At 32.1% G+C, this 25,265-nt stretch overlaps 1 protein-coding gene across 15 annotated transcripts in view; it reads left to right on the forward strand.

Annotated features, from left to right (window-relative positions):
- The window catches only part of LOC129947820 (serine/threonine-protein kinase mig-15), a 103,822-nt gene that overhangs the window by 61,361 nt on the left and 17,196 nt on the right, over positions 1-25,265 (forward strand). For 5 of the 15 annotated variants that reach the window (XM_056058519.1, XM_056058527.1, XM_056058528.1 and 2 more), the window contains exons 3-10: positions 12,988-13,432; positions 13,503-13,745; positions 13,818-14,146; positions 14,205-14,408; positions 14,994-15,014; positions 17,380-17,714; positions 19,503-19,659; positions 21,128-22,105. In XM_056058519.1, the coding sequence (XP_055914494.1) occupies positions 12,988-13,432; positions 13,503-13,745; positions 13,818-14,146; positions 14,205-14,408; positions 14,994-15,014; positions 17,380-17,714; positions 19,503-19,659; positions 21,128-22,105 (2,712 nt within the window). The remainder of the gene's footprint in view (positions 1-12,987; positions 13,433-13,502; positions 13,746-13,817; positions 14,147-14,204; positions 14,409-14,993; positions 15,015-17,379; positions 17,715-19,502; positions 19,660-21,127; positions 22,106-25,265) is intronic. The other 10 variants (XM_056058520.1, XM_056058533.1, XM_056058524.1 and 7 more) reach the window with 7 other exon arrangements.

A 25,265-nucleotide genomic window follows, 5' to 3' on the forward strand; every position in this document is an offset into this window, starting at 1 on the left:
AAGCACAAGCAAATCACTAATATCATTTGTCAATCAATTTGTGTATTCCTGACAATCAAATTGTACTTTCTGGTGGTTTTTGATGGCCTTAATAAAAATCGGACTCCAAAATCACTCTATCAACTTAAAATTCAAAACAACTCATTTTAAGGCTTAATGGAGCCTTATTCAATAAGGTTCGTGATAGTTTTTCAAATCAATAAATATTTATTAATGAATTAATTGATGTAGTACTAATGCAGTGCGATCTAAAGATCTATTTTGCCCCTATAATGAGCTGAAGAACTGTAGTATTTGGAGTGTTTTAAGGTAAGATAACTATTTCTCTTCTATTGAGTAATGTTCCAGATATCTGTGTTTCTGGTAAATTTAACGCATTACAAAATTTACATTTTTTTTATAATTAGCAAACACTTTAAGGTTTTTGTATATCTTTAATATGCCAAAAACACAGTGTGAGCATAAGGAATAGATGGAAGGTTATCCTTCTACCATAATTCGAAGTCTCTTTTTAAAACACATAATGCAAATTCCACGAGAAAATATTCATGAGCCTGTTAGAACGCACCACAAAACCATGGTTTACGTCCAAACTTTATCCGACAACTTCAAAAAATGCATTTCCTAAAAATTGACAGAGGTTCGCCTTGCTTTCAAATCAAACAAAACACTTAACCAATGTTTTACTAGACTCAAACAAAATGAACTGCAATTTTAAATCAAATGAACATCTCCTGGCCCTGGCCAGTCACATCATTGTAACCGGTCGTTCTCCAAACTTTGATGGCGTGGAAGTTCTATTTACTATTTATTAATATTATTGAGTTAGTAAACTTTATTGTATTTGTATCACATTGATCCAACTAAAAGCAAAAATACTCCATTTAACAAGATGGGAATCTCAGACTGACATTTCGGTTTGTCTACAAGCTAACTGCACACTAAATGTAAGAAAGTGTGGGTGAAATGATGCAAAAACCAAACACATTCTCACATTTAGTGTTCCGGCCCATCAAAATGCTTCATTTTAGTTCTCAGGCACATCTAAATGCTTCATTTTGGTCTTCGTTCAAAAACGAAACAATCCGAACCAACAGAATCTGAAGTGCTGACATGGTGTTAAATTGGAAAATTTGTATAGCTTTTTAATTTCAATCCGAATAAATGGTGTAAATGTATATTAAATAAAATAAAACTGACCAAATACATATTTAATGATTTATTAGTGCTGTATTTTGTTTACTTAAATTATTTGTGAACCCAAAATGCGCTGTAACTGGTTAAGTATGATTGGAAATGGACAAAAGTGTAACTCAATACTTTGTAAAACAACAAAACAGACAATTTTTTCAGGTGTAGTTTGATTAGAGCATTTTTTCGGCGACGTTAGAAGTTTAGGTGAAAACAATAGGCGGGTGCCTCCGTATTTTTTTGTACAGACAATGCTACGAGAATCATACTTATGAAGTTCCATTGCTAACTTTAGCTAGTTCAGATTCTATGTAAGTATTTATTATATTAAGAAAAACAAAAATATATACGTAAAACTCATTAATTTTGTTCATTATTAGCAGCACTTTTATTACCATTCAAAAAATAATAAGTAATTAAACATTTTTAAGGAACGAATGAAAATTGTATTTTGCGTTAAACTGTGGGAATTCACTAAAAAAAACTTCTGTACGTCAACAATAAACATTAATAGCGTAACTTGATATATTGAATGACTTGTGCATTAGTTCAGAACGATTTTAGGACGTTTTTATTTTGTGATACATGTCAAAATTTTCATTTTATTTGCTCTAAATTTATTCAACAGGTTCGCTATAATTGTTCTGATTAGTTTTTTAAAACATTGGTTTTCTTTTGACACATAGTTTTTTTGAGCAAATATGTACATGTATACTTCCATCAATCAAGAATGTTAAGGATAAGGTATTTTGCGATTATAATCCTTTTTAAATTTAATATTTATTAATCAAAATGGAATTGTTGCAAGCTTAAATCATTAAAAACAAATTATAAATATACTTCGATTAGTTAAATTGATACAGATTTTAATTACTTGCAAAATAAATATTCGGACCGTTCATTAACGAAAATTTGTTAGAATTCAATAAAAAAAATTGCGTTCGCAGCCTTAACTTGATGGTTGTTCGAACGCATCACTGATACAATAATTCGAGATTAATTATTAAATTTAAAGAATTTCGTAATGATTACTCTAAATTAGTGACTTAATTATAATAAACTGATGTTGAACATGCTTTTTTCAAGACAAAAATGTACAATGGTTCGCTATCAATAAAATGACTGCAAAATTAAAGCTTAAAACTGACTTGCATCGAAAAAAGTAAAAAGAAAAACCCGAAAAAAACTTATTAACCTCCCCATTTTGTTTTTGCTTTGCAAAGTGCCGTTAACCCACGGCATCATTTTTTTTTTTTGTTTTCATATCTATTCATGGACTAATTGTCAAAACTACAAATACAACAATGTAAACAAACGGGTTTACACAATCTGCCGAAACGTTCGGAAAATTAAAGTAACTTAATTGTTTCATTGAAAAAACTACAGCGACCAAAAAAGCCAACGGAAAACTATATTTCCACTAATCACAATAATTGCAATGATGAGGAAAGATAAAGCGTGGCAAGGCATTACACATTCGCGTAGTACGGCTAGCAAATAAATTTCTGTACTTCATAGTACGGCCGATGACACTACTCTCCAATTCTAGGATACTGAGTTGTCTATTCAGCTTGCAATGACCAGTGAGAAAATTTATTATTATTATTATATTATTCCCACTAGTTATAGGAGTTATACAATCTGCAAATCATTTGTGGTTGTAGTTTTCCATAGTAGTTTAGCCTGTCGTTGTCTGAGGAGTTCATTATAAAGTATTGATCCTTTGACTTTCTTCCTTGATTTGATCTTAATTTTCATCACATTCTCTCCTATGCCACAATAGGGTTATGGGTATTGTTGCTCCCTGTTTTTCTAAGGAATCTGCTTTTTCATTTTCCTAGACTCCAACGAGTCAACAACCTTATGAAGTTAGACTTTATAGTACTTGCCCAGCTCATTTAATCTATCAACAAATTCCCACGCCAGCTTCAAGCTTATCGAATAGAAGCTTGGTGCTTTTAATGTGACTGTCTGACATGATTGCAATATTTTGGTTCTTGTAGAGTACATGGAAGTAATTGTAATGGGTCCGATTTGTCAAATTTTGACATTTCTCGACGTTTCAAGGTCCGTGTGTGCGTACGTTCGCGACGTTTGTTTCGTTGTCCATAGCTCAAGAATCAGAATAGATATCGACTTCAAATAAATTTTGTTATACAGAAAATAAGGCAGAAAGGGCTCTAAAAAAACTGCGTGGGTGTTTTTTTTTACGATAGCAGTTTAAAAAAAAAGGTGAACATTTTGGTTAACCCTAAATATCTCAAGAATCGAAAACTGAAAAAAAAATATGTCACCTTGAAAATTTTACGAATATAAAATGATTTAATCTCCAAAACAATATTGTGCAATGAAAAATAATGTTTTTAACATCTGGTAAAATGTTAGAAAATCGAATTAACACTTTTTTTATAAAAAATAAAAACCTGAAAAAAAAACATTACTCAAAGTTGGTAAACATTTAATTTCGACTCAAATATCTTTTCAAAAATTTGAGATTATGGCTTCCAACTAATTAGCTTGGCTTCCAACTTGAAAAAAATATTTAGTAAAATTTTAAGGAAAATCTAATTGACAGTTTTTTTACAAAAAATAAAAACCCAAACAAAAAATACTAAAACTTTGTAAAAATTTGCTTTTCAAAAATTAAAAATATTGTCTTCAAACTTTTTTTATTTTACAGAAAATATTGTTTTCGATATTAAATGGTTTTTTTTTTATAAAAATTCAATAATCCGTTCTTTCATGGTAACATTCTGTGCATTGACATATGGCGTTGACTTCCACTTGGAACATGCTAGTGGACTGCATCATTGGTATAAAAAGTTTAGTTCCAGGGCCACAAACATAAGTGTACGAATTGGTGTTTGATGACATTTTCACCTACCCCGTTTAAAAGTTTTTTTTTTCGAAGCTATATTTTTTTATCATACCATCTCTTGGAATTTCCAAAAGGTTTTTTTACAAGGACTTGCAAGTCAAGGCTCTTTCTCTATAACCTATGCTTTTCCTTTTCTACTTTCCCATGTTGGCAAATCTCAATATGGCATCCTTACCGGAGTTTTCTAAGACCAAATACATTGAGGTCAAGTTTATAATGACTTCCATTGCTTCTCTAGGCAACCATAAACACCTTTTTGTCGTGTTAAAACAATTATATGGTGTGATTCTATATTTAATGACAACTTAATCCTTGAAAACAGTATTGTTTTTTTTTGGCACAGTTTATTTGATATTTGCAACTTTTTCTCCATTCATCGACAGAATTCTAATCCCCGAAATATAAAAAATCCTGTTTGGCTAATTAATGTTCCATTCAATATTTCTAGTTCTAATTTATTATTTTTCTAATAAAGACAAATTCTTATTATTATTTAACCTAGTAAACAGTATTGTCGCCCTCCTCTGTAGAGAAAAAGATTTATTGCTAAGCAAGAAAATTCCTCGAAGAATATTTGCTCATACCTTTGGCATAATCGATAATAATCTTGATGTGACATATTTTATCTTTATGTTGTTTTATTTCGCTTAGGGGGATAGAAATTGTTTTTATTTCAAATACAAACCCAAAACAAAGAGTCAAGGTTTTTCATTCATTGATGACAATGATGATGGCTATGATGATGAAGAAATGTTGAATCCCACGACTACTCCCTTTCTTATTCTTAGAAAAATATTCGAAATCCGATACCACGATATCATTTCATGCATACATATGTATATGTATATATTTTCAACATTATCTATAATTTTAAACTCATACAAAATGAACCATCATCAGTTATGCTACAATTTGTAGGTACATAATTTTTAACGATACCAACATAACTAACAATAGTTTATTTAAAGTTATAGGGTTTTATAACATGTTTAATTATAATTTGTTCCCATCAACATATGAATTGGGGTATCGTGTTAGAAGCGGGTGAAAATAAAGCAATTATTTATTTATTATTATTGCATGTTATATTTTTTTAGGTCATAACTTTAAATTAGTTGCATGTCATAGACAAGTTAAACTTTTCATTTAATTAGTTTATTTATTGGAAAACTTCATATACAAATAAAATAATAACAAAGACGATACCCGTTCTTCCTTTGAATAATTGCATGTTTGAGTTTATATCGTGTCACGAAAAAGGATAAGCTTAGTTTTTATTTACTTCACTTACTCATATATAACTTTGAAGTCCAATTGCTGTTCAATACAAACGTTGTATCAATCTCAACTAGGAAAATTAAACTACCAAGATAAACGTTTTTGAAGATGAAATGTTTGACTGTTAACAGTCCAATTGTTTTTTCCTGAACACCGTTTAATTTAATAAATATGATTTAAAATCATGAAAATGAATATAAAATAAATTATCATGGTGTTCATATCTTCTGATGAGCCCAACCATTAAATCGGGGCGAAACGCATATATGAACACACTGCTGGTTTATTTTATATTCATTTTCATGATTTTAAATGTCATAAAAAAGTGTTTTTGAAAAATTTCTTATGAGATGAGTAGAAAGGCGATTAAGGGCTTAAAGCTGTGATTAGGAACAGACATTCATGCAGTGTCTTTTATTTTCGATCCTGAATAACTACTTGGTATTTCGCTTTCAGAGAGTCAGTCCTATTTCAAACATTTTGTATTACACTTAAGATTTCGAAACTAAAAACAGTACTTAATCTTTTTTCGATCTTGCGAAAAGATTTGTAAATGCAAAAATAATTTCTTTCCGTTCGCTGAAAAATAAAATAATTAATGGTTTTTTAAACGGTGATTTTTTAAGAGCTTGAGAAATTTAAAAAAAAAAAAAAAACGCATACAATTTGCAAAATCTCATCGATTCTTTATTTGAAACGTTAGATTGGTCCATGACATTTACTTTTTGAAGATAATTTCATTTAAATGTTGACCGCGGCTGCGTCTTAGGTGGTCCATTCGGAAAGTCCGGAATAGCCCGAATTTCTTCGGAAATGTTGTCTTCCAAAGCTGGAATAGTTGCTGGCTTATTTGTGTAGACTTTAGACTTGACGTAGCCCCACAAAAAATAGTCTAAAGGCGTCAAATCGCATGATCTTGGTGGCCAACTTACCGGTCCATTCCTTGAGATGAATTGTTCTCCGAAGTTTTGCCTCAAAATGGCCATAGAATCGCGAGCTGTGTGGCATGTAGCGCCATCTTGTTGAAACCACATGTCAACCAAGTTCAGTTCTTCCATTTTTGGCAACAAAAAGTTTGTTAGCATTGAACGATAGCGATCGCCATTCACCGTAACGTTGCGTCCAACAGCATCTTTGAAAAAATACGATCCAATGATTCCACCAGCGTACAAACCACACCAAACAGTGCATTTTTCGGGATGCATGAGCAGTTCTTGAACGGCTTCTGGATGCTCTTCACTCCAAATGCGGCAATTTTGCTTATTTACGTAGCCATTCAACCAGAAATGAACCTCATCGCTGAACAAAATTTGTCGATAAAAAAGCGGATTTTCTGCCAACTTTTCTAGGGCCCATTCACTGAAAATTCGACGTTGTGGCAGATCGTTCGGCTTCAGTTCTTGCACGAGCTGTATTTTATACGGTATTACCCCAAGATCTTTGCGTAAAATCTTCCATGTGGTCGAATAAAACAAACCCAATTGCTGCGAACGGCGACGAATCGACATTTCACGGTCTTCAGCAACACTCTCAGAAATAGACGCAATATTCTCTTCTGTACGCACTGTACGCATTCGTGTGGTTGGTTTAATGTCCAATAAAGTAAACTGAGTGCGATGAGAGCGTCTTAGGATGCTTCGAGAGAAAAATTCTTCGGGCGATTTTTGGTCCCGTACGCATAGATGGAGAATGGAGGAGAAGATATAACGACGAGCTGTACGGGCTGTACAGCGACACTGACCTAGTTAGCAGAATCGAAGTCCAACGGCTAAGATGGCTAGGTCATGAAGGGCGGATGGACATCAACGCTCCAGCCCGGAAGGTCTTCGAATCCAATCCCGAGGGACGGCGCAGTAGAGGAAGACCGCGACTCAGGTGGCGCACCCAGGTGAAAGAGGACCTCAACCAACTTGGCGTGCGAAACTGGAGACAGCTAGCTAGGGACCGAGCTGGCTGGAGACGCTTGTTGGTTGAGGCCCAGGTCCGCCCCGGACTGTAGCGCCACCTTAAGTAAGTAAGTAAGTGAGTGCGAAACTTGGTCACAATCGCATTAATTGTTTGCTCACTTGGTCGATTATGTAGACCATAAATCGGACGTAAAGCGCGAAACACATTTCGAACCAAACACTGATTTTGGTAATAAAATTCAATGATTTGCAAGCGTTGCTCGTTAGTAAGTCTATTCATGATGAAATGTCAAAGCATACTGAGCATCTTTCTCTTTGACACCATGTCTGAAATCCCGCGTGATCTGTCAAATACTAATGCATGAAAATCCTAACCTCAAAAAAATCACCCTTTATATGTTTTTTTTTATTTATCTGATTATGGTTTTTACAATAGTACCTGCGAAACCGAAGCTTGTCAGCAGAAGAATATTTATCAATTAAAATGAACGTAAGCAAAGTTTCCGATTTTATATAAAGTGCAATTTCAAAGTTCCAATTTAAAAGAAAAAATAAGTATCGGTTATACTCGTAATAAAATATGTATAAAATTTTAAAGTGTACAATTAATGAAATATTTAATAAGTTCTTTTTTTCGTTTTTTTAAAAGTTTTAAAGCATGACAATTTCTCTTGGTAGTTCCGTAATTGTCGTAGTTTCTTGGTATCTGTAACATTCCTTGTGCACGTCTTCTGGTGTTAAGTTGGTGTTGAATTGGTTGATTGAATCGGTTGTCATCAAAGTATTCTATTATGGTTGTCATCTTAAAAATATCTTCAACTTGCAGGGGCTTAAAAAGTGTGTCATACGTTTGTCGATAGTTGTTGTTAATTTGTTTTATAGTTGCATTTTGTATTTTTTAAATTTTGATAATATCGGTTTTAACTGCATTACTTCAAGCAAGTATACCATAACGTATACTAGATTCCATCAAAAAGTAATGCACTTATGAGATAGCGCAAACATTACTTTCTTAAATTCCATCCTCAATTTGTCTATAAATTTATCCCATAAAAAGTGACTGTCTATTACTACTCCCAAATACTTGTAGTTGTTTACTAATTCGATATATTCTTTTTGTGTTTTAGGGCATTTATCATTCTGTAATAAATCTTTTGTTTTATCGGTTTAAACTGTGGGCTTCTGATATTACCAAGCCGTTGTCTTGAATTATTTTTGTTGCCGTATCAAGATAACTATGGCGAACGACAATAGCCGTATCATCAGCAAAAGTTAAGGGAATACTCTGTTTGAAGAGTCGTAGCAATTTGTTAGTGTATAAGACAAACAAAATTGGACCCAGTTAAGATCCCTGCGGAACTCCATATCTCATTACTTTTTTCTCACTCATAGCACATTTGGTTTTAACACACAATGTTCTGTTTTGCAGATATTCTGTCAGCCAATCAGCCATAGAGCCACGAATTCCAATTCTTCTTAGAGCTTCAATAAGATTTGAGTGATTAAATGTGTCAATGAATATTAGTAATACGTGATGCTTCTTATCTAAACTTTCGTTTACACAATTCGCAAACTCACTAAGTAACTTTCCTGCATTTTAACCCTTCTGAAAACCGTACTGGCTTCTATGAATCAATGCATGTTTGTCAACAAAACCTTGCAACCTGGTGGCAATCACACCTTCCACACATTTTTCAATTGTTGTTTTGTTGTTCCTTTGCTCCTCCTTTGTAAATCGGCCTTACTACTGCTGTTTTAAAGGTAGATGGAATTTTTGATTGAGTTATACTCAAATTAATTAATTTGCATAAAATAGGAGCAAATACAAAGACATGCTTATAGCTTTTTATATCAATTGCTTTGATTCCATCAAATCCTGGAGCTTTATTTTCTCCAAGTGTATCTAGTATGTTTTCAATCTCAGCGATATTAGTTGCATATAAAAATATTGAACTTTCCACTATGTCATTGATGTTGTTTGACGTTGTTATATTGCATTTGTGGATTATTTTTTCTGTCTGAGGAGAGAAAAACTCCACCAATTCCATTGATAGTGTTGTCATCTCTTTTTTAAAATTTGTTTGCAATATTTCGTCGAAATTCGTTTTCTTTCGTCCTAGTATTTCGTTAATAAGACCCCGTGTTTTCTTCGAATCAGTCTTAAATTGTATAACCTTGTTCTTGTAATAGTTTTATTTTTCTACTGCTATGTGTTTATTGATTTCGTTACGTAGGGCCTTATGCTCTATTTCATGAAAAATGTAGCTTCCGAAACTAAAACGTATGATTTTGAATTTAAGACCACTTTTTTTTTAACAAGAAGTAAAAATTTGAAACCATTATTTCATAAGCTGAAATTGTCAATAGTATCAGATAATGTCGTAGATAAAATATTGAATTAGAACACAGGGCTCGTGATACCACTTTTTAAGAATTTCAAATATCTAAAGGCAAGAATTAAAATTAATTAAAATTTCTTAAGGCCTCTCTCCGACAGAACTGTAAAAAGTTGCAATACCTAATGCTCCAATTAAACTTTTTACCCTGTTTTTCATAAGATTCTCTTTCATTTGAAAAATATGAAATATAGAGTCTTTTACAGCTATTTCTTATCGGAAAGGAGCTCGAAAATACTAAGGGTTGCTATTGGCCGCAGCACAGTGGAAGTAAAGTCTTAAAAGTTCTTAAGGACATAGTGTTATTCAAAATGTTGTAGGGAAGACATTTTTCGTACCTGCTAAAAAATCGTTTTAAATGCTTTTATGTATATGTTTTCTTAAATATGAAGTGTAGCAACACCTTTCAACGAAACAAATCTATTTCTAAAATTACTTCATTTTCTATAGTTTATATTAATTCTGTGTCAAAATGATTTCACTTGTCGAATTCATTGAAATGAACTTGAAAATCGCAAATATCGAAATATAGAATACAGAAATCCACTTAATTTCAGAATTCTGAAAACTCTGATTGCAAAATTGTCACCATTTTTGTATTTAATTTTGGAAGTTAAAGAACAAATCATTTCATTTTAAGGAATGGTGAAGTATTTACATGTCAAATTTCAAAAGTGACACCTCTCTAAATAGAGGGTTTTTCAAAATGAAATGTCATATTGGAAAATTAGAGCCATTTTTTCACTCTTTCTTAAGTTTGCCAACTCTAGAATTGCCATAAACTCCCATGGATATTTTTGAACAGATACGCAAGTTTCAAAAATTAAATACAAGTCATGACCAAAATAAAACAAAAAGTTGCCAAGAGTGGTACATTAAGGGCAAGAAAGAGACTGGCCTCTTTCAAATGCACTTCAATTTAGCCTTATTATTGAAAATAATAATTTAAAGGACGCAAAGATATAGCCAAATTTTAATTCTCATCTTGCTTCAGTGTAAGGCGAACTAATCCTCTATCAATTCCAATAGTATTATAGTCGTTGGCTTTGAAATACTTATTATTTTAATAAAATCATGACCGTCCCATTTTTCGAACCACGAATAATTTTTGTCAGAGAAACCTCAAGTTTGCTCTTGAAACTTCTGTTTATTTTGAAGGAAATCAGAAGTTGGCTAATTCGAGATTAGGTTAGTATTTTTAAAATATGCAAAACTTAAACAAATTAGAGCTATGGAAACATGTTTTAAATACTGCCGAATTTGTATTCAATTCTAAGTTTTTGTTTTTCTGTATATGTAGCTCTGATAATTAATTGAAACCTTCTAAAAAAACATGGTGTTCTAAAAACTTTCCAAAAAATGATCTGAGATTACTAATTTAAAATGCCAACCCCTGAATTAAATCTATTCTGATTATAAAATCATGTAAAAACTATGTTAGAAGAGCTCGAATCTTCCCATCTTATCCATCGCGTGTATAAAAAACACGTCATTAATATACAACTTACATTAGTTTTGCAATTAATTATAAGATTAGGTCATGTTTGTTACTTTAAATTCATTAAAACGGAGACCTACAATACTTATATGATTAAAAAATTCCAAAATTGTAACAACATTTAACCCAATAAAATAAATCTTTCCCCTTGTACCGACCGACGCGACTCAACGCCACATCAGCACCAGCAATGTCAAACTTAAATGCATGATTTTCAAGTTAACATAATTCAAATACACTTCAAAACATTTGTTATTCGTTGACAAATTTGTCCACCTCAAGGATAAAATTCTCAATTTCTCACTTTAATTTCAGTCAATTAATTAAATGTAGAAAAAAAAACCGTTTCAGTGTTTGTAGATAAATGTTATGTACTTAGTACTAAAAAATTCTACAACTCAGTGCAAAATGAGATTCTATGTATGTTGGATGCATTGGATGTGGAGTGCACAAGCACAACCGATTCCAAAACCAACCTTGCTCCCAACCTCATCAGCCTCCCATACGTTGCTTTTTTGAATTTTGTTTTTCTTCTAAGTTACACAAATGGCAATTTCATCATAGTTCATGTGTACAGTCAGTTTACTTTACTCCGACTGACGACGAGTATTTATATTTCAGAGTAGTACGAGGGTACACGAGGGATGGCGCTGCTGTTGGTGCATACAGCATATGTACATGCGTTTTATAGGTAGTGCTGGTGCAGGTACGGGCGGGAGACAAAGAGGGATTAGGCGTTAATTAACATATCTACGACAGAAATGGAATTTTCTCACTGTAGAGCAAAAATTCCTTTATAAACAATGATATGACGAAAATGGTGTCGGACTTGTTGCAAGAGTAGGAAATATGACAGGGCCGGGGGTTATCGACATCATCGTCGTAGTCGTAGTCATCTCTCGAATACAAACTACTAGGTACGGGCTACGACGACGACGCACCACGAACCAAGTGAATTCATTTCATGTAATGAAAGCAGTAGCTTAAAAGCAAAATTCTCTTCGCTACTCTAACTATGCTTTTTAAGTTGTTTACTTTTGGTCCGCCCTCTTCGCCCTCGTTTTTAGTGTAAAGTGAGATTTTTCTCACATGTGCTGAATGCTGATATTGCTATTGCTACTTCTAGCCACGTATACAAGCTTCTACTGGTGCTGCTGGCTGCAACAAACAACACACTAAATATACAAAAAAATGCAATAAGCAATAACAGCAGAGGAGCGCCTTGTATTTAATCCACAATCTACTAAATTCCAAATGGGATGAAACAAAATCTAAGGAGATGTTTATTTATTTTTGATTTTTTTTGGTTTCTTTGCTTTGCTTGTGAACATTTGGAAAATTTGAAGGGTAAATAATTTATTTTTAGAAGAAATCTCAAAATCTCTCGGTGATTTACAGTATTTTCACGGGGGCTTTTAAATTTCTTAATTACTTTTGGCTTTACAGCAGTTTAATTAGGCGTGATTGCAATAAGAAGAAAAAAAGTATAGTTTCAAAAATGGTTTTTAATAGCTTTGAGGAAGCATCTAAAGTAGTTAGTGATGTTGTTTTTGTTTTTTCCAGGTACTGTACTCTGGGTACTGGGTACTGGGCACTTAGCCAAATTTGTTGAGAAAAAACAAATCACTTTTATAATTAAAAATGTGAATTAACTGCTTACTTTTTATTGAGCTGCTGGAGCCCATTAAAATGTCCATCAGTAACGAAAAAACTATATATTTATAGTTTTTCCAAATTCGACAACCTTTTTATAGGAGACTTCTACTGGCTTGGCTTGTTTTTATTGCTAATTCCACTCTAATAATCATTTATTAACTCATGTCAATCTTTATTTCACAGGGACGACACACAAAGACTGGACAATTAGCTGCCATCAAAGTTATGGACGTTACCGAAGACGAAGAAGAAGAAATTAAGCTAGAAATAAATGTGCTTAAAAAATATTCAAACCATCGTAATATTGCCACATACTATGGTGCATTCATAAAGAAATCTCCTCCTGGGAAAGATGATCAACTTTGGTTGGTTATGGAATATTGTGGTGCCGGTTCTGTAACTGATTTGGTAAAATCCACAAAAGGACAGAGTCTTAAAGAAGAATGGATTGCGTATATTTGTCGTGAAATTTTACGCGGTCTAAGTTATTTGCACTCGAATAAGGTCATACATCGTGACATCAAGGGACAAAATGTACTCCTTACAGATAATGCTGAAGTCAAATTGGTTGATTTTGGTGTTTCAGCTCAGTTAGATCGAACGATAGGCAGAAGAAATACATTTATTGGTGAGTAGCTATCATTTTAACTATGGAATGCATTCAAATTTATAAAATCTTCGTTTTTCTTTTCTTAAAGGTACTCCTTATTGGATGGCTCCGGAGGTTATTGCCTGCGATGAAAATCCAGAAGCAACTTATGACAACCGATCCGATCTCTGGTCGTTAGGTATTACCGCATTGGAAATGGCCGAATCACAACCACCACTGTGTGACTTGCATCCAATGAGGGCATTGTTCTTGATTCCACGCAACTCGCCGCCAAGACTTAAATCTAAAAAATGGTCGAAGAAATTCCATGGATTTATTGACACGGTTCTTGGTAAGTCATATTGTGATTCTCAAAAATTTCAAAATAAAACTAAAAAATATGGCATTTTTTTTCTAATTATAGTGAAAGACTATCATCAGAGGCCTTACACAGATCAGTTGTTAAAGCATGCATTCATTAAAGATCAACCTACTGATCGACAAGTGCGAATACAACTCAAAGATCACATTGATCGTTGTAAGAAACGAAAGCAAGAGAAAGAACGCGAAGACTATCCTTACTCTGGTTCGGATAATGACGAGGAAGAGCCCCCGATTACCGGTGATTCCATTATCCAAGTGCCAGGTGGTGACACTCTGCGTCGTAACTTCCAAAAAATCCAAGAAGGTGGAGTGGCTGGTAGTGAAGTTCAGCCTCAGCCTCAGGCAAACAGAAATCAGAAACCGCAATCTGTAGGACGATAATAAATAAAATGTTTTTTTTTTTATTAAAAACAAATAATATTTTTAGCGTGATCAGCGACAGCAGATCGAAGAGCCAGGTCCACCTTCGCGACCGGCATTGCCACAACGCCTAATAGTCGTTCCAGATCCCCCACAGCATGCCAATCGCCCCCTGCCGCCGACTCCCAAAGGCTCCGGCTCATCTCCACAATCCCAACAGCAGACACCCCAGCAACAGCAACGCAATTCTCAAAATATATTCAAGCCAATGGTACGTTTCAAAAAAAATACCTCATTTGTTTCTATCTACCGCCTTATTTTGATGTTTACAACCCGCTTTATATCTAAAACTCCCAACTTGTTCTATTTTTTTAGTTTCAAATTCGAATTTTCTTTTTTATTTTCATGTTAAAAAAAATTGTTTGTTGCTGTATTCAAAAAAAAAAATTCTACTCTACTACTTCTATTTCTGCCTACAAAAACAAAATTCCTGTCCACCTGTTAAATGCTATTTGTTAATTTATTGCAACACAATATTTTAAAATAACATTTATAATTAAAAATTTGCTGTATGTTGTGTAATTCCGTACGGTGCCGAATGAAACAAAATTTGTTGTGTCTCACGTTGTTGAATTTTTTTGTATTTTTTCAAAAAAAAAAATAATAATAACTACATACCAAAACATTATACAACACACACTCATATTGAAAATGGAAAAATAAAAAAAAAAAAACTTAATCGAAATTGAATTACAAAACATTCACTATCAAAATCAAAAAAAAAAAAACTGTTAACATCAACAATTGAATGATTTTTTGAAAAATAAACACACATTAAATGAACACAAAAATCCAGCTTCCACCGAGGAGACCTGAGGTATGTTGTTATTGAGAAATCTTGTTTTTTGTGTGTGCTTTTGTCTTTTTGCTTTGAAAAACATTTAAAAACATTTTATTTGTTCTTAATATACTTGCTTTGAATGATCCTTTTGAACTTACATTTTTCAAAAACATATTAAGCGTTTTTGCCATACCATATATCTGTATACCATTCATTTCACTGCATAATCATATATTTATTTTGTATACACTTTCTAAAAGCTCTGGAAGAAAATTCTTGTGAAATTGTTTGTAAGAAACGCCCCCAAAGAAGTGTTAACGAACATTTCAAAAGAGCTCAGTTTCAGTTATGTATCGCAACCAAATATTCTTTTCATTAATTGTTTTTTAAGCACAATATTTACTTATGAAAAGGGCAGTTTATCTTTTTATATTTTTTTCCAGTAATATTATAGAATTAATGGAGATAGCTGAAACGGTATTTGATAACACATTTCCGTGACTGCTTGCAATCATTTTTCTTGAGCGATTTATTTTAAAATTGCGTCCGTGTAAGGGTCCAGTCCACGGATGGACTAACAGCTCCTGTATTTTTTTCGGAAGAAACTTGTGCACCATTTAAAATTTAAAAAACAAACATTTTTTGAAAAATTCTTGGGTTGCCTTAAACCCAAGAGTTCTTCGAAAACAAGAGAATTCGTTACAATCACATTTTTTCTTTGAGTAAATTTCTGATATAGCATTTCGCGTTCAATGTTGGCACTGAGCTTTTCCAACGTTCGATCCCTTTTTTGCATAAACCAATGACTTAAAGTGGACCCAAAAAAATAGTCGAAGGGCATTAAGTCGCACGAACAAGTTGGCCAATCGACTGGCACATTTCTTGAGGTAATACGTTCATCAAGCTTTCTCTACAATAAATCGATTGTAACGTGTGCTGTTTGGCTTGTTCTTTTGTAACCACATATCTTCTTATTCGCTCCAAAAACTAGCTCTTATCATAATGTTGATTATTGAAGTTACTCAACGATCGTTTTCGTCAATGACAAACAGTTATTTTTTGTGTTTGGATTCAACCGAACAATAACACATATTTTGCTTTTTGACGAACCCATTTAACCAAAAATGCTGAAAATAAGTTTGCTTACCAAGATGATTTTGCCATTAAATTCATCAACTTAGTGCATCTTCTCCAGATCCATATCGGAGAACATTAGTGCTTTAAATTCTCCAACGGCTTCAATTCTTGAGTCAGATCGATCTTTTTTAGGTGTAAACCGAAATCCTTAAGCAAAATTCGCTAAAACTGTTGCCTGAGCGATTACCAATTCTTGAAAACGCTATGGAATTGACTGCTTTTGATCGTTTGCCATGGAGGTCTAAACGACAATGATATTTTCGTCATTTCGACCAAGTTGTTGTCTCACTGACACGGCAATGTCACACAGCAAATATGTAGACTCAAATTCTTGCACTTAACTTTATATTGAGTGCGTTCCGAAATTAAATTTAAAGTTTTCAAGTTCATAGTGCAAAACGCTTTGTTAAATCATATACAGTAGATTTTTAATTCACATTGCTGCTCTTTACGAGTACTCGTTTGTTTTGGAAACTTCTCTTCTTTTTTGCCTAAAAATGGAAGATATCAGCATTTGTATGAAAAACCAATTAGACTTACAAGTTTACTCCAGTAAATTGCTAATATTGTGCTTAGAAAATTTTCAAATAACCTATAATAAAAGACTCAAGTTTAAATTTTAAGTTGATTGAAACCCATTCCTTCAAATAACCTTTTTCTCGCATCAGAATTGATTGCTCACATCAATAAGTTAGAGTTTTTGTGCCTCTCTTATAGCTTAGCTTTGATTGAAATGCGAAACCTTAAAAAATTGTCTACACTTAAATTTGCTTTGGCTGTGCAAATGTTTCACAACCCTTAAAATTTCCTTCTTAACCATACATTAATCATTTTTAAATATCCAAGCATTTTAATATCAAAACTACATTGCATGAAACAAACATTTATTATTTCAAAAAAATGAAACTAAAACAAAATTCCAATTCGCAAAAAAACTCGCTTCAATTTAAAAATTTTACATTTATGTAATTCCCAAAAAAATTAAACAAAAATCGCTTTCGTGTGTGGATGTATGTATTATTCAAAAACAAAATAATTTAAACAAACTTTTGATTGAAAAAAATTGATTAAGAAATATATGTTTCATGTGATTTTGTCACATTCACACTGTACTGCTCTCTACTACCTACCAACCTACCAAAATCACCACCAACCATATCACTTCAATCACCACTAAAACCACAACCAAAAACCAAAAAAAAAAAAAAACAAACCTACCATCTCGTAAAACGATCCCACCACAAAAAAATCAATCACCATCTAGGATTTGGACATGTTAGCTGCACAATTAAATGAATTGGGCGTCTCTCAACAGTCACAGCAATTGGTCTCATCCGCTGGACAACAACAGGCTCAACCCGAAGCACCGCCAAGGAATAATCGTCAATCATCGGCTTCCGTGACATCGTCATCATCATCATCGGCACAACAACAATTGAAACCGGCACCAGCACCACCTGTTGTCAATAATCATCATGCGCAACCGGTAAATCCATTGGATCCAATTGATAGCAGTGATTCGGATAGTGAACCTGAGGAACCGAATGAACGTGGCCGCAACGATGGTACTTTATTAGCAAGTGATCCACCTAAACCACTGTGAGTAACGTTTATATTGACTATGGTTGAATTTTTGTTTGCTTTATAGTTGGCTAAAATCATTTGTATCTTGTTAACTTAGTTCCTTTGTTTTATTGACAAATTTATAGCTAGTAAAGTAAAATTTGGTAACAATTTCATAAATAATAAGTATCAAAAACTATTTTGATAGTCATTTAAGATTTTCTAAAGTCAGTTAAGGACTTAACCAAGTTTTACTTTACTATTTACAAATTGTCAACATATCATTGATGTAGAGGTCTATTGAACCGGTACATTTAAGTAACCAACAGTTTAAGCTATGAATTCGATCTTCCGACGTGTTTGACGTTTACATTCAGGACTTATAAAATCTCTTACTCTGAATTGTCCTATTGTGCAGTTCCTAAAACACCAGGGCCTAATGACGGCTTAAAGCCACTTATAATTTTATGCCGAATCCGAAAAGCTTGAGAAACAATTTTCATGGCGCGAAACATTCTTGAAGGATTTGTCAATTCCTTGCAAGAGATAGTATCCGAGAATAAAGCACGATTAGTGATTTAAACGTTCGTTCTACGTACGACGCGGGTACATACGTTCAATTTTGATAAGTAAATAGTTTTCCAATAAGGACATAAAAGCTTTTTTTAATAACACACAAAGCATTTGAGATATTTCAAATACTTTTTTATCGTCATAAATACAAACAAATTTATAATTAATAGTCAACTTAGTTTAATGACCATTGCGGACAAGTTTGCAGCGGTCAATTCCTTGGACCTAATCATCTATGATTCGACCACACATTTCGGCTTAAATATCAGCTATTTCACGATCATTAGTGGCTCCAAGCTTTTCAAACGTCATTGGCTTGTTGGCGTAGACCAAAGACTTAACGTTGCCCAAAAGAAAATATCATAGAGGCTATAAATCGAATCATCGAAGCGACCCATCTACTGACCAATTTCTAGATGTAACACTCTCATCAAACTTAATCTTCAAAATATCGATTGTAAGGCTTGATGTGTGGCTTCAGTCGACATCCTGTTGATACCGTATGTCGTCTAAGTCCATATCTTTCAATTCACCGACTCAGAATTTCAGTAGGTACGTTCTCAAAGATGTAATCTAATTACTTTTTTAATGTATAACACGCTCTTTCTGTTAAAAATGATAATTTTCTTCTACTCATAGAAGATTGTGAGCTGCAAATCCCCACATCTTGAAGCAAACAAACCATTTATCAAGCTCCTGAATATACTTAAATATTTATATTCAAGCATCAAGAAATTAATGACAATGGTTAAATTAAACGATTAGTCACAATTAATATTTTAAAAGAAGTCTTTCTCCAGACCCAAGACTGTGATATTGATTACCTAGTACCTTACATCAGTCAGCTTATATTACTTACCGTTAAATCCGAATTCAATAGATCTCGAAGACAAAAGTTTATTAATTCATACATAAACTCTCAATTCATCTTAACTTCCACTAACTCATGTCGTCTCGTAAATCTAACATAAATATCTCATTTCCATTTCCATTCTTTTTAATTTTGTTTTTGTTTATTTCACCGAAACTTCCATTCTTTTGTTATAATTTTTCCCAAACTAAAAAAAAAATCAAAACTTATCCCCATTTTTTAAAAACTTTCATTTTCATTCGTTCATTTCATTCCACACGCCACAATCATTTCATTTTGCTTTTGGCTCCGTTTGTTTGTTTTTCTGTGTTTTTTCGTTTTTTTTTTTGTTGGGATCGTGGTTTTTTGGTTGTTTTGTTTTGTTCCTTCGATTTTGTTAGTCCTGAATTTTCATATAGACCCGGCCTTGGACCTGTCTCAGAGGATACCACCAGTCCCCCGGCTTCTCATGGTATTGGAGGTCCACCCAATCGTCCACTGCCCCCAACACCCGATGATGATGATCAAGCTGGTGATCGAACTCTAATCATGAAAAGGGTGAGTATCTTAAAATCGAGATATCGAACCATGTTTTTCATTTTTCAGTTCGATACTTTGATTTGTTAATTGATTCTATTCACCCATCAAAAAGAAATATTTATAAAAAATAGAAAAGAATAATTCAAAAAAAGCGAAAATTGGTGATTTTTTCCTAGATTAGTTATTCTTATTAGAAAGCATTTATTTATTTTTACAATTATTTTTTTTTTTCTAACTAAAACTTGAGGTTGAGGATTTTAAATTTAATCTCAGCTATTTGTACAAGCAAAACAATTAAATTTTAACATTAACTCTGTACAATTTGTTTAAACAAAATATAAATAAAAAACATTAAACAAATGCAAGGTTTGACAAAAAAAACAAGTGAATTGTTGTGTGTCGTCCAGTCTGGGGGATTTCCACGTGGATTTTCTCTGACCAAGGCAAAGTGTATCTAGTTATTGCATATAGTATAAATATATATATATATAAATAAAAAGATATTTACAAGTGGTTGTGGTTCTTTTAGAAATTATCGAGAACATTTTTGAAAACAAAAAATTAAACTTTTACAGATTAACAAAAAGAAAAAGTGTGATCAAGCGATCGAAGCGAGTAAACATTTTTTTTAATGTAGTAAAAAGACAATTTTATTAATGAAGTTATATATTTATTTAATCTAATTGTTTATTTTGTTTATATAAGAAAATTTTATATTTTAATATATCCTTCCATAATTTCTGACATCATTCCTTCTATTTGTTTAGTTTACAAAAAAAAAAAATTCAACAACAAAACAAAAACGTTTAAAATTTTATTTATTTTTAATGTTTATTAATCCTTCTGTTTCTTTCGTGTTAAACCAAATCAAAAAGTATATGAACAAATGAATGATTTTCATAATAATATTAATGCAAGGCACTTAATATCATACATACACCATCAATACACAATTTGTTGTATATATTATATCAATGTGCAGAAATAGAAATTCATCGAAATTTGAATGCGCATTACAAATTTTAGATGAAAAAAATGTTTACAAAGTAAAATATTAAATTAATTATTCTTATGAGATCATATTCTTAACAGAGACAGTCAAGTTGCTTACAGGAATGTCCTGAGTTGCTAACCTATAAAGTCGAAAAATTCATTTAAGATTTTTAAAAAGAAGTATTGACCTAACTGATCTGTGTCGAGTGTTCTTTCCGAAGTCTTCTAAGCTTTTTCTAGATCTCATATCGAACTGCTTTGCATTGCATATCCGACTTAAGTCTCGATATGTTTTCAATTTTGCAGAACTTTATTACCATTGAACAACTCTCCAATTTATCATTTAAAGAAAAACTTTACATTTTTATAGAAATTCTAACATTGAAACATTCTGACTTCTTCCAATCTCATCAATATTTACTTTGTAAACATTTTTTTCTTTGTACAAATTCAAAAACAAAATTTGAAAATAAAAAAACAAAATTCTGTACAGAAACTAGAAAATCAAAAGCAAAAGTCAGCATCAGGTCAAGTAGCTGTCGCCAACGCCGCTGCTGCCGTTGGAAAAAATGATGCCGAAGAATCAGTACTCCTACGCGACTGGGACATCGAGAAATTCTTTCCAAATCGTGGTGCAAGTTTAAATCGTTCAAATACGAGTACACTAAAATCTGATCAAAAGATGGTTATGCATCGAAGTAGCATCTCAGAAGTGCCTAGTAATGCAGCGGCAGCTAGAAAAGCTGCAGCTATATCAGCTCCTCTAACCAGTATTTCAACATCTTCAATTTCTACAACGTCTTCCTCGTTTTCACCTGCTCAAAGAAAACTATCACAACCAATGCCAAATAGATCTACAACAACAACTAATAACAGTGCCTTAATAACAAATAATACACCAAATAAAAATAATAATAATAGCGCTGTAAGTTGTAGTAATAATAAAAATCACAAAAGACAAGAGTCTGATTCTAAATTGCCAATGAATTTCGTCCGAGGCTTTCGCAGGGAGAATTCTGACTTCTTTCCACTTACAAAACGCCATTCAGCTGTTCTTGGTGAGAGAATGGCAAATAATGGCTCCAGTGGTGGAATTCTTCCAATTAACAGCAACAGTACGAGTAATAATAATACTCCATTACAACAACGTGCCAGTGCGTTATTCCAACGCAGTACGAATATGTTCAAGAGTGAAGATTCAAAGTTGAAGACCGATCAACAAAAGTCACTTAAAAAATCCGAGAGTAATAAACAAATTAATGTTTCACCCCAACAACAACAGCAACAGTCAACTGTGAATCAAAACCAAAAATCCGAATCAACCAACAAATCGAGTTGGAGCAGTAGCCTTACAGGAAGAAATCTAGACTTTTTAAGGCCTCGACGTGAAAAGACTGAATCGGTTATATTTTTGCAAAACTATGCGGCCAGACAACAATTGATAATGGCTCAGCAGCAACAACAGCAGCAGGTAAAGCATAAACATAAAAACCAATACAAAACACATTTCGGCGGTCAAAAATAAACCAAACCATTTTCTTCTCTAAATTTTCCTTCTTCTTCTTATTTTTTTTATTTTTCGTTTGATTTATTCTTATTCTTCAATTTTTATTATTTTTTGTTCATATCTTCTTAATGTAATTTAATTTTTGTTATTTATAATAATCTAATTGCTTTACTCATTCAATTCATTCGCTTTGAACAAAAAAAAAAACAAACATCATATAAATAAAGTAGCAACCATTAATTATTATATTTACCTCAGCTAGCAGAAATGTAATAAATTAGAGATACTAAGAAAGAAGAAGATTTAAAACAACATTTGTTTATGCAATATTTCAAGTTAAAAACAAAATACTTCTTCTTTCAAAAAAGCTAACAACCATTAAAAATTAACCGCAGTTCATTAAATCATTTGCATAGTTTTTTAAAAATATTCTAACCGCAACCATCAGAATTTATGTTTCGTAAATAATATCTAATCATATATATAACTTTTTTCCATAAAAAATCACCAATTATATATTTCCGTTGCAGAAACGCACGTTTTATGTTTGTTTATAATTTTATAAAATAAAGAAATCCAACTCACAAAAATATATTTTAAACAAAGTAAATAAAAATAATAAGAGAAATTAGAAAAATCAATATGAGACTTAATTTGTTCTTAAAAAATCATAGAATAACGAGCTTGAATGAGTTGATTTTAATTTGATGATATTCTTAGCATGTATTTAAAAAATAATAATATTCTTATATTAAATCCTTATTGTAAATTAACGCATGTAAATTTTGCAAAAACAAAAAACAAACAATAATGAAAGTTTGGCTTTTTCCACAGTTGTTGAGTATACACTTTTTTTAATGTGCCCCTCCAAAAGCAACATTTTAAAGCTTAGTTCGGTTGCCAATTATTGCATTAAACCAAGCTCCTCCCCCCAACATTGAATTGTTTCTTCCTCAAAATAATATTAGTAACATCGAGATTATTTCCGATGATCTCCAAGTAATTTCTAAAGAGCCTCTACCATTTGTAAAATAATTAAAAAATTAAACAAAACAACAAAATTAACACAAAAATGTATTGATTTGAAAATTTATTTAGCGAATAAATGTGAACATTTTATTTCCGTCCAATGTGATATATTTCTTTTTTAATGATTTATATTGTATATGAATATTTTTAGTAAGTTAATCAATTATACTATATTTTTTTCTATGTAAGCTAGTTCAACAAATAAATATAAAATTTAATTCATTTACTTTTTTTCAAATACATCTACAATTTATTTAAAATTTGTTTGTAACGTTTTGTGCTAACATAACTATTTTTTAAAATTTTAAAATTGAATTTTTGTATGTAACTTTTTTGTACATAAATTGTTTACATTTATCGTTAAATATCCCTAAAATCTTAGTTTGAATTTAAAAAAAGCTAACATTTTTTATTATTATTAACCAATTAACAGACCTGATAACCCCCTTGGGTAATATTTTCAAAAGTAATAATTCCAGATTGTAATTGATTGAAAATTCTTAGAGCTAACAAATGTATTATTTTCATTATTAACAAAAATAAAAAAAAAACCTTGACTGAAAGTACTGAGAACCAAATTAATTTTAAAAAAAAATCAAAAAATGCTTCTTCTTGGATGGCGGAATGCTAATGAGGAAATATTTAAATATATTATTTTTATTTCAATGAGGATGAAGGGCAGTTCTATAACATCAAAAACAAATAATTTAAAAAAAGCTAATGGCTGTTTTTTCAAAGACATAGTAAATGAATTTAAATTTTTCTGCAAATTACAATAATTTAATTTTATTATACGCTTAGAATGTTTAGAATGAAAATTAAATTAAATATAATTTGGTTTGAATATATTTTTTTAGGAATCATCTTCTCATAATAGTCATATCTTTTTGTATTGTCTAATCATAAATTTTTGTGGTGTTATTATTCATTCATTTTGTAACATGTGTACCCGCTTAAGTAAACGTTGTATTCTTTAGAAAAAAAAACATGTATTATTTACAAAATGTGTGTTTCCGACATTAGATAGTAGATTTTAAGAAACATATTGCAAAAACGAAACGTGTATTTAAATTTAAATTAAAGATACTAAAAACTTTTTTTTTAATTTCAGTTGGGTAGATGCCCACTGTCACTCAAATTTCCTAAGACCAAGTTAATGGTTTCGGGCTGTAGCTCACGCAAAGCTTAGATTAGATTGGCCTTAGGTGATTTAATCGTTTTCGTATTGTTGGAATAACGTCCCTTTGTTTTGGTACTCCATAAAAAGTTGTTCAAAGGGGTTAAATCTCAGCAATGGACTTTCCAATTTACATCTCCAAGACTGCTGAAAACACGATTTAAGAATCAGGAGCGCAAAAGTTTACTTGGAGGATGGGTTGTGTAGCTTGGCACTCTATCCTAACAGAGGCATACTAAACAAAATTCTATAAACGCAGTACAAATTAAAGTAGGTTAACGTGACCACGTAACGCCCACTATTGACCGAAACGTTGTTTCCAGCTTCACTTTCAAAGAAAAATAGACATATGATGTCACCACTCCATATTTTTCAGAAAACTATTACTCCCTGAGTATTAATAGATTGGCTTCAAGGTAATTAGGTGGTGGTTCTTCTAGAATCTGAATCGGACATATTGTTTGTTGACTTAGCCACTGCCAGGCGCTAGTCAGAAAATGTGTATTTGATTTTTCGTCGAAAATCGTTATCAAATTCAAGTTGTGTCTTCGATTGCTGAGTTAATTGGACCTTGTAAACTAATAATTCGAGAGATTTGAGCTTCACGACCCTATTTTGAAAATAAGTTTACAAAGGGCAGGTTTAGACAATATTCATTTACAGTCAATTGCATTCTTTGAACATAAAATTTACACCAAGACAACTAGTTAGTTTTTCAGTTGTCATTAATTTCAACAAACTCTTGACACAAGCTACAAGTCCATAATTTTGTGCGGTAAGGAAATAATACTTCTTCCTGTTCCAATTTGACTGAGAATCCAAGCTGTGGTTTTTCTCACCGAACAGTGGAACAAATCTTTACATCGTTTTGGAGAAAGTAAGATTATTACACTTGATATTTCAAAGGCATTTGCTAGA

The sequence above is a fragment of the Eupeodes corollae genome, chromosome 2 (assembly GCF_945859685.1).
Source record: "Eupeodes corollae chromosome 2, idEupCoro1.1, whole genome shotgun sequence".
In the NCBI taxonomy this organism is placed as follows: Eukaryota; Metazoa; Arthropoda; class Insecta; order Diptera; family Syrphidae; genus Eupeodes; species Eupeodes corollae.